A 12766-nucleotide genomic window follows, 5' to 3' on the forward strand; every position below is an offset into this window, starting at 1 on the left:
GAGCTGACTGTCTGTAGGCAGAGGTAGCAATCACACTACTGCAGGGAGATGCTTGGGAAGACTTGCAATGAGGACCTGCCCCCACCCTCCCTGGGCCCTTACCATCAGAATCCAGGAAGCTGCATGGAGTAGGCCTCAGGAGGCCTCGGTTTGAATGGGAAAGGAAGGGGCCGGCCTCCTGGAAGACCCTTTTCAAAAACTGCCACCTTGTGTGCTCTGCCCTTAGGTGGCTTTCCGAGGTTTATCGAGATATAATTGACATAAACATCGTGTAAATTCAAAAGTATTCAGTGGGATGATTTCATTTGCCCTTAGATATTTGCCAAGGCACAGGGCTGCACCTTCTGAGCCCCTGGGCGCCACATTCTTGGGCACTAGGGGCCTGGAGTGTCATCATCCTGCCCAGGCTGGGGCCCCAGGGTGGCACCAGGCTGTGGGAGCCAGAGGCTCACATCCCTGCCCTGCAGTAGGACGGTACTCTGCAGAGGAAGAGGGCCTTCCCACAGCAGGCAGGCCAGTTAGGGTGCCAGTGCCCGACTGGTTCAGTAATCAGAGGTTTCCGCTTCCCGGGGCTTCTGGCAAAGAGACGGAGAATGGTGTCAATTAAACAACAAACAACACCATTCTCACAATTTCTTTTTTTAAAAAACAACAACAATAATGTTCTCAATCCCAGGTCCTATGGATATTTCCATAGCATGATCTTTCCCAAGCTTATGGCTTAATTGCTGACTAGTAGCCTTGGTGTCCTCCTTGGCGAGCTGGCCACGAAGGCCGCCCCACCCAGGGCTGGCGGCCGGGGGAAGTGTTAGAATCGGGGCAATTAATTTCCAGACAGAAACGTCCCCTAAAGCCCTGCCTTGGCTGGCCCACCGTCGGGCCAGGCCTACTGCTTGAAAATGTTGGGACTGACCTTTTTTCTTTCTTTTTTGTTTTGGGGCCCTGACCCTCCTCCTGTCCTGGCCTTCGGTCCCCAAAGAAAGAGAATCCAGTGCGGTAAGTGTCAGCACTCTGGAGCCAGTTGGGTGTGTTTGGGGGTGGGAGGAGGGCACCAGGTGCTTTTCTGGTGGTGGGGTGGGAGTGTTGTCAGGAAATGACAGTTGTCACCTGTGGAGAGTGACCTTCAGTTGGGGAAGCCTTCATCTCCAGGCTTTTGGGCCATCATTTGTCAAATAAAGAGCTCTGGCTAAACGAGCTCTAACTCCCTTTACAGGAGAAGTGGTTGATCAGAGAGGTCTGCTGGCCGGCCCTGGGGCCTCCCAGGGGGTCTGTGGAGTCTCTGGGCTGAACCAGGGCTTAGTACCTAGGTGTCCCACATCCTGGGTGGGACGCTTCCCCACGCCCTGGGTTGACTTCCCCCATACGATCCTGCCTCGTCATTTTCTGAGGTTTCTCTCTGTTCTGGGTTTAAGAAAGTGCTAGGAAGTGAGCATTAAGGCCAGGCTGCCTGCGCATCTGCCAGCTCTGAGATTTGTTGTAAATCTTTCTGATCACACTGAGGCTCAGAGGTTCTGTTTCAAGTGAATAAGCCTTCTGAATAAGTACAGTGGAGTCTGGATAAAAAAAAAAATCCTCCAGCGATTAGCAAAGGCATTTTGTTCCTCATCGCTGTCCTTGTATCCGGGGCCATCTAATCCGCTGGGATGGCTTTGGTTATTACCTTGTGTTAAGTAGGACTTGGAAGGTCAGGCAGTTAACTAACCTCCCCTTCGCAGCCACTGCCCAGGCTGAGTGTGAGCCCTCTGAGCAGCCGTGCTCGTGTCCCCTTTGGACTGGCCCACGTGCTCAGAAACCCAGATCCACATGGGGGCCCGGGAGGGGCTCACTACGTAAGAAAGGAATAACTGAAGTTGAAAATTCATTTTGTTGGCTTTAGTGTTGGTTCTCAGAAGGTGGCGTTTTTGGAGAGGTGGCTTGCCTCGATAGGAGAAGGCTGAGACTGGATCCCTCAAGGCTTAGGTCTGGTCCTGGCTTCATGGGACACTGGATGACTCTCTTGGCCTCTCCCGGTCTCGGTTTCTTTATCTCTAACATGGGCATCTTCCTGCCCAGCCAGCCTCTCGGCTTAGTTAGGAAGACCCCACCCCTCAGAACAGAACCCAGGGTCCCAGACCTGACCTGGTTAATGGACCTGTTGCAGAACAAAATGGGTCATTGAAGCCCAAAACCCTCCCTGTCTTCGCATCGCCCTCATCCTCATTGCTGTTTGCTCTTGGCTTTGTGCCCCAGTTTATGAAAGCTTTCTGCTCCAAGAAACCCCCAGGGAACCCTCAGGAGCTAAGCTCTTCGCTCGATGTCACTCTCCCATGTCCATGCACATCAGACTTACAGAGCAGGGAGGCAGGCTTGGGCCCCTGGAGAGTCCAGTGGGAATGAGTCAAGATGCCATCTGGGGGTGGGATGGGCAGCTTGGGAGAGGCAGTAGGGCTGTGTGCGTGTGGGGATGGTGTCGGAGGGGGTGTAGACTGAAGCTATCAGCCCTTTGGAAACCAGGTTGTCAACAGATGTGGCCCACGGCCGGAAGGACAAGGCTGTGTCGGGGTGGGAGGGGGGATGGCTGGACGGCTGGAAGCTGTCCCAGAGGGGTTAGTCTGGAGTCCAATTAGAGGTAGCTTCATTCATATTTCCTTGCCTAGCCGAAGCAATAAAAAATACTTAGTTTTTTGGCCGCCTGCCAGCCAGAGGCGGGCTGGATCGATGCCGCTAAATGCCTGACATGACTCTCCGGTAGCAGCAGGGTTTTCAGCCTGACTGCATGAGAAGAAAGAGCTCGCTGTGCTCTGAGCTGCGCTCTGGGGCGCAAAGAGAAACATGAGCTGCCACACGCCCCCTCCTCCCTGCCCGCCAGCGAGGACAGGGCCTGGAAGCATTTCTGCTTAGCATGGGGCGGCCACCGTTGGAGGAAGGGAAGTGAAATGATGGTGATTTTTCTGCCAGGCTTGCAGCAGCTAATTGAATTGCGGCTGTGCGCACATCGACGTCACTCGCAGGGCTGTGGGGAAGGTTGAACTGCAGTTCCATTATAACTTCCATTTTTTTCTTCAAGGCTTGATAACTCTGCCATTTTAATTTGCTTCAGGCAGAAACTTGGCAGGGAAGGGATGCCCAGAAACCGACTTAGCAAAGGAAATTAAGTTTGCAGCTGGTTTCCACACTGTTCTCCCCAACGCCAGCACTAACCCCCGGAAAGTGGGAAAACAGAGGTGTGGGCTCATCCCACCGCCCTTTGATGCCCTCTGTGTACAGATGCCCCTCTGCGTCCCCGCGTGTCCGCGCCACACACCTCTGCACTGCATGGCGATGTTGATGGCTTGGCCTTTCCCTTCTCTCTGGCTGGACTGGGAGCTCCCGGAAGGCAGCTTCTTCCTCCGTCCTGGGCACCCCCCTATCCCTTGCCTGGTCTGTACTCAGAACAGGGGTGGGTAATGAGAAAGTGAGGGAAGGTTAGGGATTTGGCTCTTAGACCAGGGTAAACGCAACCAGCCCCCCCAAGGGGGACATTGGTTCTGACTTTATTCTCTGGGCACAGGTTTGCTGGCAGGTGCCCCTCCCTACGTCCCAGCCTGGTGCTGGCAGCCACATGGTGCCGTTCCTGCTGCCGACACCACGGGGAGCCCACGGGTCCTCCTCTGGGTGGCGCTCTCGCCTCCAGGATGGCATTGTTTCTAGGCTGCCTGCAAGGTGCTGCTGCCTCAGCTGTAGGCCGTCTTGGCCATCCCCAGGCCTCGAGTTCCAACGTGGTCTCGTCCCTACTTGCTTTATATTGGGAGAGAGAATGCATTAGGTCCCGGCTGCAGGAACGTGGCTTTCCTTCACGTTGCCTCCCGTCCGCGGGCCTTGGGCGCGCTTCCCACTTCTTCCCATTGTGACAGGAACAGCGAGGGCTGCCGCCTCCCTTATGCCCTTTCCCATCTTTCGGAGGGAAGACGCCGCCGCGTTCCTGTTTCTTTGTTATCCTGGCATTTCTCTAAAGCTCACCTCCTCTTAGAAAGCACGTTGGCAGCAGTCATTCCTGTCGGGTCAGCAGATGAAGATTTGCACATGGTTCCAGTTTGTCGGCTCGGATCCATCTTTCAGGACTCGGTGCAAATTTTCTTTATTCCTTCTTGGAACAAATATGTGTGACAGGCATGAGATGGGGTGAAGGAGGCAGGTGGGGCTGCCGCCCTGAAGGAGCGCGCAGTTCTCCTAGGCCAGAGGGCGTAAGGCTCATTGCGAGGTCAATGACTCAGTAGCAGCGGCTCTGCAGCAAAAGCGAATTGTGATGCTCCCAGAGCCTCTCTCAGGGGCACCTGGTCTGTGGAGTCAGGAGGCTTTCCTGGTGAGGCGCCGATGCAGCAGGACACGAAGGGCACTTCCGCTGGCCTGAGTTAGCGCACTTAGCTATGACTGTGTGCGTGCAATGATCACACTGAGCCTCCTTCCTGCTTCCAGAACAACTCGGTGTCACCCTCGGAAAGCCTGCGGGCCAGTGAGAAGCACCGGGGCTCTGCAGACTACAGTATGGAAGCCAAGAAGCGGAAGGCCGAGGAAAAGGACAGCCTGAGCCGATACGTATGTCTGAGGGTGTGGTGGGCACTGCTGGGCTTCGTGGTGGGTAGGCTGGGGTGTGGGAGAACTCACAGGACCCGTTGTGGTTGAGTCAGAAAGACATAATTGGGGCCAGGGGCAGGAGAGGGTCCCACCAAGGATAGGTGGTGGCCAGGGGAGGTGGGCGGAGGGGGGCGGGGTCTGGGGAGAACTGAGGGCATCTCTCAGGGACAGGCCAACAACCCCGGCTGCCATCGTGGCCCTCCTGGCGTGCCCATCTGTGTTGCCCCACAGTTTGACCCTACAGCCTGGTCGTGGTATCTGCTCTGCAGGCTGTGCAGTGTGCAGGGGTGAGAGCTGGCACAGAGGGAAGGACGATGCTATGCTGGGACCTGGTGGTCTTGCGCCAAGCCTTCTTCAGCCTCTTGGCTGCTCTGTGGCTTTGGACACGTCGCACAGACGAAGCCTCAGCTGCATTTCTGGGCGCTGTGGCTCATCTTCCCTCCCACACAGAATGTGGAAATGGTGAAGTGAGACCAGTTCACTTCCTTGTGAATGATGGCAGATATAAACCCACTGGAAAGTAATGTCTGGCTGCAAAAAGACAAGTTAAAGGGCTTAGAAATATAACGGGCCAGCTGTTGGTATGGCTACCAGTGGGTGTGGGAGCAGAGTGACCCAGGGCTGGGGGCCGGGCTAGGACACAGTAAGGAGGAGGGCCGCCTTTGGTGGATTTCGGGTTGGCCTGGGTTCAGATCTGGCTGGTGGAAGCAGGGTGGGGATGGTGCATGCTCAGTGTGGGGTGGGGAGGGCGTGGCCTCTTACTGGCTTCTGTCTTGGTTGCAGGACAGTGATGGGGACAAGAGTGATGATCTAGTGGTGGATGTTTCCAATGAGGTAAGGGCAGGCCCAGACTGCAGGGCGGCTGTCGGCTTGGGGGTGTGAGGGTGTTCCTGCCTGGTGGGCGCTCTGTGTCCCAGCTACTGTGCTAACAGACTGGCAGCCTGTGGAGCACGAGGAGGCCTCTGAAGTTGGGGCATCAGGCTGGTGGGGAGGAGCAGAGCAGGGCTTTGCTATGTGGTGGCTGGGCCTTCATGGGCACTGGGTTTCCTAAGACAGGTCCTCACAGAAACCCCCAGAGACCCCAGATTAGGGCCAGGGCCGGTTCCTCCTGTCCTCCAGGTCAGCTCTGTTCTGCCCACCACCCTGGGGTCTGGAGGTGGGGTTGTGATTCCTGGGTCAGCCTCAGCCGGAAGGCCACCCAAGGCCCAAAGGCCCAGCTGCCCAGATCTGAGTCCGGAACTGTGTGTGATTTTGGGCAGGTCACCCCATCCCCCAGACCCCAGGCGCCCCATCTGGGAGTCAAAGGGGTCAGACTAGATAATTAAGAACTAGTTACCCCCACTCTGGGGTCCCCAGTCTCTCAGCCCAGTTCCTTTTCCTATCACCCATGCCCACTCCCTCCCATCCCAGAGCAGGAAGGAGTCTAGGCTGGTTGTTGCTTTGAGTACAGTTCTGCATCACTTGTGTTTTTAGGATCCAGCAACACCCCGGGTCAGCCCGGCACACTCCCCTCCTGAAAATGGGCTGGACAAAGCCCGGGGCCTGAAAAAGGATGCCCCCACCAGCCCCGCCTCGGTGGCCTCCTCCAGCAGCACGCCTTCCTCCAAGACCAAAGACCTTGGTCATGTACGTGGGGTCTGCCCTCGGCGCTGCGGGGGTCGGGTGGAGGGGAAACGTCTGGAAAAGAGACTGGAGCTGGAGTGATGCTGACCAGAGGCAGAGGGGTGGAGTAAAAAAACAAACAGGTTGGGCTTCGGCCCAGGTTCAAATGCCGGTTTTACTACTTGACCTGTGCTAGCTACTTAACGTTTCTAAGCCTTGGTTGCTGCATCTACGAAGTGGGCAAGTCACCGTGGTCTCTGCTGAACAAGGTTGGGCAAGAATGAGTGGCTGTTGGGCAGAAGATTCAAAACTGGGGTGGGGGCTGTGCCCATGCTTCATGTGGTGACCAGCACTGGGCACTGCGGCTCCGAGTGGGAGCTGGTGAGGATTGGGGGGCACCTCCTGCATACCAGCTAGCTGCCTTTGGGGTGCAGTGCTCATTAGAAAGAAGACAACAACGCCTTTGGGGATCTGAATGTAAAGAGCTTCATGGTTTCCCTGGGTCTCTGCATCTTCCCTTTTTAGAACGACAAATCCTCCACTCCTGGGCTCAAGTCCAACACACCAACCCCGAGGAACGATGCCCCAACTCCAGGCACTAGCACGACCCCAGGGCTCCGGTCGATGCCAGGCAAACCTCCGGGCATGGACCCGATAGGTATAATGGGTAGGCACGACAGGGCTGGGATACCTGTGGTTGAGGGGAGGGGTCTGCCAGGCCAGGGCTGCGGCTGCACAGACGGGCCAGAGCACCGGAGAGAGTGTCGGAGCTGAGGTTCCCCAGGGCCTGCCTTTGGGGGGCTTCATAGTCAGGTTTCAGGAGGAGACAGACTGGTGCTTCAACACTGATGTGGGGCTTGCTGGGGCCACGGGGCAGGGGACTTCAGACAGGTTGGGACACCCATGGTTTGCTCCTGCCTTCCTCTGTGAGGCTTTGGACAACCCCCTTCTTGACTTCCGTGACCTGCTCTATAAAACAGGGTGGGACATCCCTCCGCTTGAATCTTCTTAAGCTGTGCAGGTGGGAGCCAGTGAGGTGGGTTCCTCTGAGAGGACTGTCGGGGCAGGCAGCTCTAGGGTGCTGGCAGGATCCCCGTGACGGCCACTTCCCACTGACGCCTGCCTCCTTGCAGCTTCGGCCCTGCGCACGCCCATCTCCATCACCAGCTCCTACGCAGCGCCCTTTGCCATGATGAGCCACCACGAGATGAATGGCTCCCTCACTAGCCCCAGTGCCTACGCCAGCCTCCACAACATCCCGCCCCAGATGAGTGCGGCCGCCGCAGCCGCTGCTGCCGCCTATGGCCGATCGCCAATGGTGAGCTTTGGAGCTGTACGTAGACTTTTTGGCTCCTTTTTTGGGGATTAGCCAGGAGTGGGGAGCTGGTGAGGATGAGGGGGGCACTCCCTGCAGACCAGAAGGGTCTCACGACCAGACAGCTAGCTGCCTTAGGGGTGCAGTGCTCATTAGAAAGAAGAAAACAACGCCTTTGGGGATCAGCAGCCGCAGACCCACCCCTGCTTGCCCACCAGCTGCCATGTCCCCTCACATGATGCAGCCTCCCTGCCTGCCTTTCAGCTGGGAAACGGGGCTGATGCCTGTCCTTCTGGGCTCCATGGGATGGGATCGCCAGATGAGTCACATGACTTGCAGGGAGCAGGGGGTTGGCAAACGGGGCTGCATCTGACACCAACAATTGTCTGTTCGTGTTGATGAACAGTTTGGATTGGGCTGGTAGAGGGAGGGGTCTTTTTTCAGGAGACAGTTTCTGTCTGTACCTATACCTGCGAGGGCCTGCTCTGTACATGAGAGCCCACTGGGACACTGCGGGGGGACTGAAGCGGGGCAGAGGCCACTGCCTGGTGGGGTAGCGGGGACAGGGAGGTGTGGAGGATGCTGGGTCAGCGTTGGGAGATCTGGACTGTCATCCCTTCCCTGCCATTGTCCTGGGTGAGGCGCTGGCCCTCCTGGGCGCTGCTCTGCTTGTCTGTCTCCCGGGTTCCGAAGAAGCAGTGATGTGCAGGCAGGACCCAGGAAGCCGAGGGGGAGGAGGCCAGGGTGGGGGGATATATGGTGTATCCCTCACTAAGGGCTGGCCTTGTCTTGCCTTACAGGTTGGTTTTGACCCTCACCCCCCCATGCGGGCCACAGGCCTGCCCTCAAGCCTCGCCTCCATTCCTGGTGGAAAACCGTAAGCTCTGGCTGCACTTCCTGCATGCTTCTGGGGAGGGCAGGGGAGAGCAGCCGCTGCCCTGGCGGACCGCCCTTGAGAAGGTGTTGGCCTGCCCTTTAGAGGGTCTCCTAGGCCAGGCTACAACCCCAGGAATCAGCAGCCTGTCCCCATACTCCTGATCAGCTCAGGGTTCCCTCTACAAGGGGAACTGAGGGGTTCGAGGTATGCTCACTGGGATCTGGGAGAGCAGGGATATGAAAGCCATCAGGGCCTTCTGACCAAAGGACACGGTTGGCCTGGGGGCTCCTTTGGGTTCTACTTGTTTGAAACACTCCCGGGTGCATCCCCATAGCCTGAAACAGCAGGCAGCCTCACTGGCTCACACACTGGCTCTGATGTGTACTCAGATCCCCCTCCCCCAATACCACTGGCTCCTGAAGGAGGGGGTGGCATTCTGCTGGGGTTTTTTAGGGGCGGGCCGTGTGTTAGGGATGTCACAGATGGTGGGAGAGGCCATTCCACGGCACAGGTGGGGCCAGTGAACTGGTTTGGAGCAAGGATGTGTAAGCAGGCGCAGAGTGAAGGCTGGAATATTAAGCAGTTCCCACCCTGGTGGAGCCTGGACAAGAAGGTTGGGGTTACCTGGTTTCCTAAGATTTGGGGGGCATCTGGAGGCAGTGAGGCCAGTTGGGGGGTTCCAGTGGAACTGGGCCGGACCTGAGGAGACGGAGAGGACTGGGGCAGCGGAAGTGACAGTTCTTGCCCTTTCAGAGCCTACTCTTTCCATGTGAGTGCTGATGGGCAGATGCAGCCTGTGCCCTTTCCCCACGATGCCCTGGCAGGCCCCGGCATCCCCAGGCACGCCCGGCAGATCAACACGCTCAGCCACGGCGAGGTGGTGTGCGCCGTGACCATCAGCAACCCCACGCGGCACGTCTACACAGGCGGCAAGGGTTGTGTGAAGATCTGGGACATCAGCCAACCAGGCAGCAAGAGCCCCATCTCCCAGCTGGACTGCCTGGTGAGGACTCTGGGCTGTGGGCACCGCTAACTGGCATGGGAGAGCCGGGGAGCCTAGGGCCAGCAGGGGAGCCCTATTGACCTGGCTGAGCCCTGTATTGGCTGGGTGACTTTGGGCAAGCTGGCTAACTTCCCTGATCCATGGTTTTACTGTCTAGGGAGAGAGGATACTGACCTGGGGTGTGTAAAAAAAGGCGTGAAAGATTGAAGGGTTGTGAATGAGCAGTGCAGATGGCCTGGCAGCTGCCAGGAACAAGGGCGGGATGTGAGCAGGGGTGGCAGGGGTGCCGGAGGTGCTGGCTGTGACTCCTGGTCCCTGGGAAGGGAGGTGGGCAGTGCTGAACACTGCCCTCGCTCCCTCCAGAACAGGGACAACTACATCCGCTCCTGCAAGCTGCTCCCTGACGGGCGCACGCTCATCGTGGGCGGCGAGGCCAGCACGCTCACCATCTGGGACCTGGCCTCACCCACACCCCGCATCAAGGCCGAGCTGACGTCCTCTGCCCCTGCCTGCTATGCCCTGGCCATCAGCCCCGATGCCAAAGTCTGCTTTTCCTGCTGCAGCGATGGGAACATTGCTGTGTGGGACCTGCACAACCAGACGCTCGTCAGGTGCGGCTGTGGGGGGACCTCGAGCAAGTCACCCAGCCCTGTGTCTCAGTACCGTGCTTGGAGCTGGCCCAGAGCCGGCTCTCAGTACACCCTGGCCATCCTTGTTTGTCACATTACCATACGGCTTGCGTATGACCTCAGCCCCTCGTCATGCGTGTGGGGTAAGGAAAGGGATTAAGAATGCACATTGAGGAGAGACAGAGTGTCCACCTAGGGAGGTTCCTGTGTTACATACCTGCCCCTGGACATGACCCTTGAGTGGAGTGGGGGAGGGGCCTGGCTCTGCTATAAGCTCACTAAAGGACCATGGGCACGTGACATACCCCTTTCTAGGCCTCAGTTTCTTCTTCTGCTCAGAGGCTGCCAGCTGGTATTCAGTGGTTCCCTGGGTTCACTCCTCTTCCCTGCTTGGCCTTCATAGGCAGTTCCAGGGCCACACAGATGGGGCCAGCTGCATAGACATTTCCCACGACGGCACCAAACTGTGGACTGGAGGGCTGGACAACACCGTGCGCTCCTGGGACCTGCGGGAGGGCCGGCAGCTGCAGCAGCATGACTTCACCTCTCAGGTGAGCACCCCTCTCCCCTCCCCTCCCTTCCCCTCCCCTCCCCTCCCCTCCTTTCCCCTCCCCTCCCCTCCCCTCCCCTCCCCGAGAGCAGCTTATTCCCGCCCAGTGGGCCATTGCAAATGACGCATCTGAGCCGTCCGAGAAGGCTTCCCGGAGGAAGCAGCTATGAAATAGAATTGGCAAGGCCTTGAAATGGCCACACTTGACCCAACTGCTTAGATTTGATTCCCAGCTCCTCCACTGTTGAGCACTTTGGCCTCAGTTTTCTCATTTCTGGGATAAGCATAAGAGTAGCTACCTCCTAGATCCAGTGTGAGTACCTGGAATGGTCCCTCTAAAAGCCTTAGCCATTAGCCTGGCTCAGAGGAAGCATTCTGTAGATAATAGGTATTGTGATTTTTTTTTGTTTTTTTATTACTCATTCTAATATTTTTAGCTATACATATTTAATATTTTAGTGTTTTATTTGCTCACTTTTTTCTTAAGGAAAGGCAGAAGTCACGGAGAGTAACTTTTTGAAAGCAAAAGATCTGTACCACCTCTGAGTTTGAATCCTAGCTCTCCCACTTACTATCTGGAGTCAGCAACCTCTCTAAGACTCAACCTCCTCACCTATAAAATGGGGAGGAAAATGACATCCCATACCCCTGGGCTATTGGGCTGAGGGAGAGGAAGGCTTGGCTTTGCAAAGGGCAGGTGGAGAGGTGATGGGGAATGAGTGGTGGGATGTGGAGGGTAGCGAGGCTGAGCTCATCTGGTCCCTCCCCTGCAGATCTTCTCGCTGGGTTATTGCCCCACTGGGGAATGGCTGGCCGTGGGCATGGAGAGCAGCAATGTGGAGGTGTTGCACCACACCAAGCCGGACAAGTACCAGCTGCACCTGCACGAGAGCTGCGTTCTCTCCCTCAAGTTCGCCTACTGCGGTGAGCCCTGGGGAGCGGGGTCCCGGCAGCTTGGCCTGTCCTCTGTATATAGATGAGGGGCCCAAAGCTTAGGAACAGAGCCCTGATGGGAGCCAGGCCTCCTGACCCCAACCAGTGTCTCCCCATCCTTGTTCCACAGATGAAGATGCTGCCACAGGGTACTGAGCTCTCTGGACGCCAGGCCAGAGCCAGTCGCTGCTGGCCTGGGGCAGTAGAACAGTGCTCCCGGCCCTGTGGGCAGTTCCTCTAGGCCAGTGATGGGCAACCTTTTGAGTTTGGTGTGTCAAACTTCGCCAAAAAACTGAGCATAACTCAGGTAGTGTGTCACTTTGAGGAAAAAACATTATTTCGCAAATGTTTCATCCTCAGGAGCAGCAAATGTTTCATCCTCAGCATGCGGCCGCCTCAGCGGCCGCGTGTCATCAGAAATGGCTACGTGTGTCAGTGCTGACACGCGTGTCACAGGTTCGCCATCACTGCTCTAGGCAGTTCTTCCAGGCGGTGAAGACTGCAGCCTCTGACGGCTCAGAGCCCTGGACTGGAATGTCTGCTTCTCCACTGACTAGCTGTGCAGCCTGGGACACATCTCATCCTCTCTGATTCAGATGCATCTTACTCTGGCCTGGGATTGGCATGGCGCCCACCACATGGCTTTGGGGGGCACAGTGTGTTCATGCTGGCAGTGCCCTGGCAGAGTAAGGGCACCCGCTGACCTCTGTCCCAGCTGGGTCTGCAGACTCAGGGCTTTGCCATTTTCCAACACCTCCGGCTATCTTCCAATAGAAATGAGAAGGATCAGTCTACCTTGGTGGCTTTAAAAAAATGTTTTGGGGGAGTGGCATTGCTCCCATGTTGTGCAAACCCTACCTTTTCTCATCAGCCCTGCCCACCCCTCCACCTTGACTGCAAAGAAAGGCATTCTCTGGGTGTCCATGTGTCTGTTATGTATCTGCCCCTTGAAGCAGAAAGTCAGCTGAGCACTGGTTAGTGGTTCACACCATGTTTCCATGGCAGCCACCACATCGGGGTCGGTCTTACTTTAGAGGGCAGCGGGTCACACACAACCTGACGCTCTTTTCCTCTCACCTGCAGGCAAGTGGTTTGTGAGCACTGGGAAAGACAACCTTCTTAACGCCTGGAGGACGCCGTATGGAGCCAGCATATTCCAGGTACCGCCTGCCACCCAAGTGCCCCTCTTGGTTCTGCCCAGAGTCAGGCTAGACTGTGGGGATGGGGGTGGGGATGGTGGGAGCCAAAGCAGGACCATCTTCCA

At 57.0% G+C, this 12766-nt stretch overlaps 1 protein-coding gene across 16 annotated transcripts in view; it reads left to right on the forward strand.

Moving 5' to 3' along the window:
- The window catches only part of TLE3 (TLE family member 3, transcriptional corepressor), a 46358-nt gene that overhangs the window by 31085 nt on the left and 2507 nt on the right, over positions 1 to 12766 (forward strand). For 6 of the 16 annotated variants that reach the window (XM_079771609.1, XM_079771612.1, XM_079771602.1 and 3 more), the window contains 12 exons: positions 980 to 996; positions 4435 to 4554; positions 5377 to 5427; positions 6067 to 6219; positions 6721 to 6862; positions 7329 to 7528; positions 8311 to 8387; positions 9141 to 9390; positions 9754 to 10001; positions 10423 to 10570; positions 11343 to 11493; positions 12586 to 12662. In XM_079771609.1, coding sequence (XP_079627735.1) covers positions 980 to 996; positions 4435 to 4554; positions 5377 to 5427; positions 6067 to 6219; positions 6721 to 6862; positions 7329 to 7528; positions 8311 to 8387; positions 9141 to 9390; positions 9754 to 10001; positions 10423 to 10570; positions 11343 to 11493; positions 12586 to 12662 — 1634 coding nt within the window. The remainder of the gene's footprint in view (positions 1 to 979; positions 997 to 4434; positions 4555 to 5376; positions 5428 to 6066; positions 6220 to 6720; positions 6863 to 7328; positions 7529 to 8310; positions 8388 to 9140; positions 9391 to 9753; positions 10002 to 10422; positions 10571 to 11342; positions 11494 to 12585; positions 12663 to 12766) is intronic. The other 10 variants (XM_079771611.1, XM_079771598.1, XM_079771605.1 and 7 more) reach the window with 3 other exon arrangements.

The sequence above is a fragment of the Cnephaeus nilssonii genome, assembly GCF_951640355.1.
Source record: "Cnephaeus nilssonii genome assembly, chromosome: 1".
NCBI classification, from domain to species: domain Eukaryota; kingdom Metazoa; phylum Chordata; class Mammalia; order Chiroptera; family Vespertilionidae; genus Cnephaeus; species Cnephaeus nilssonii.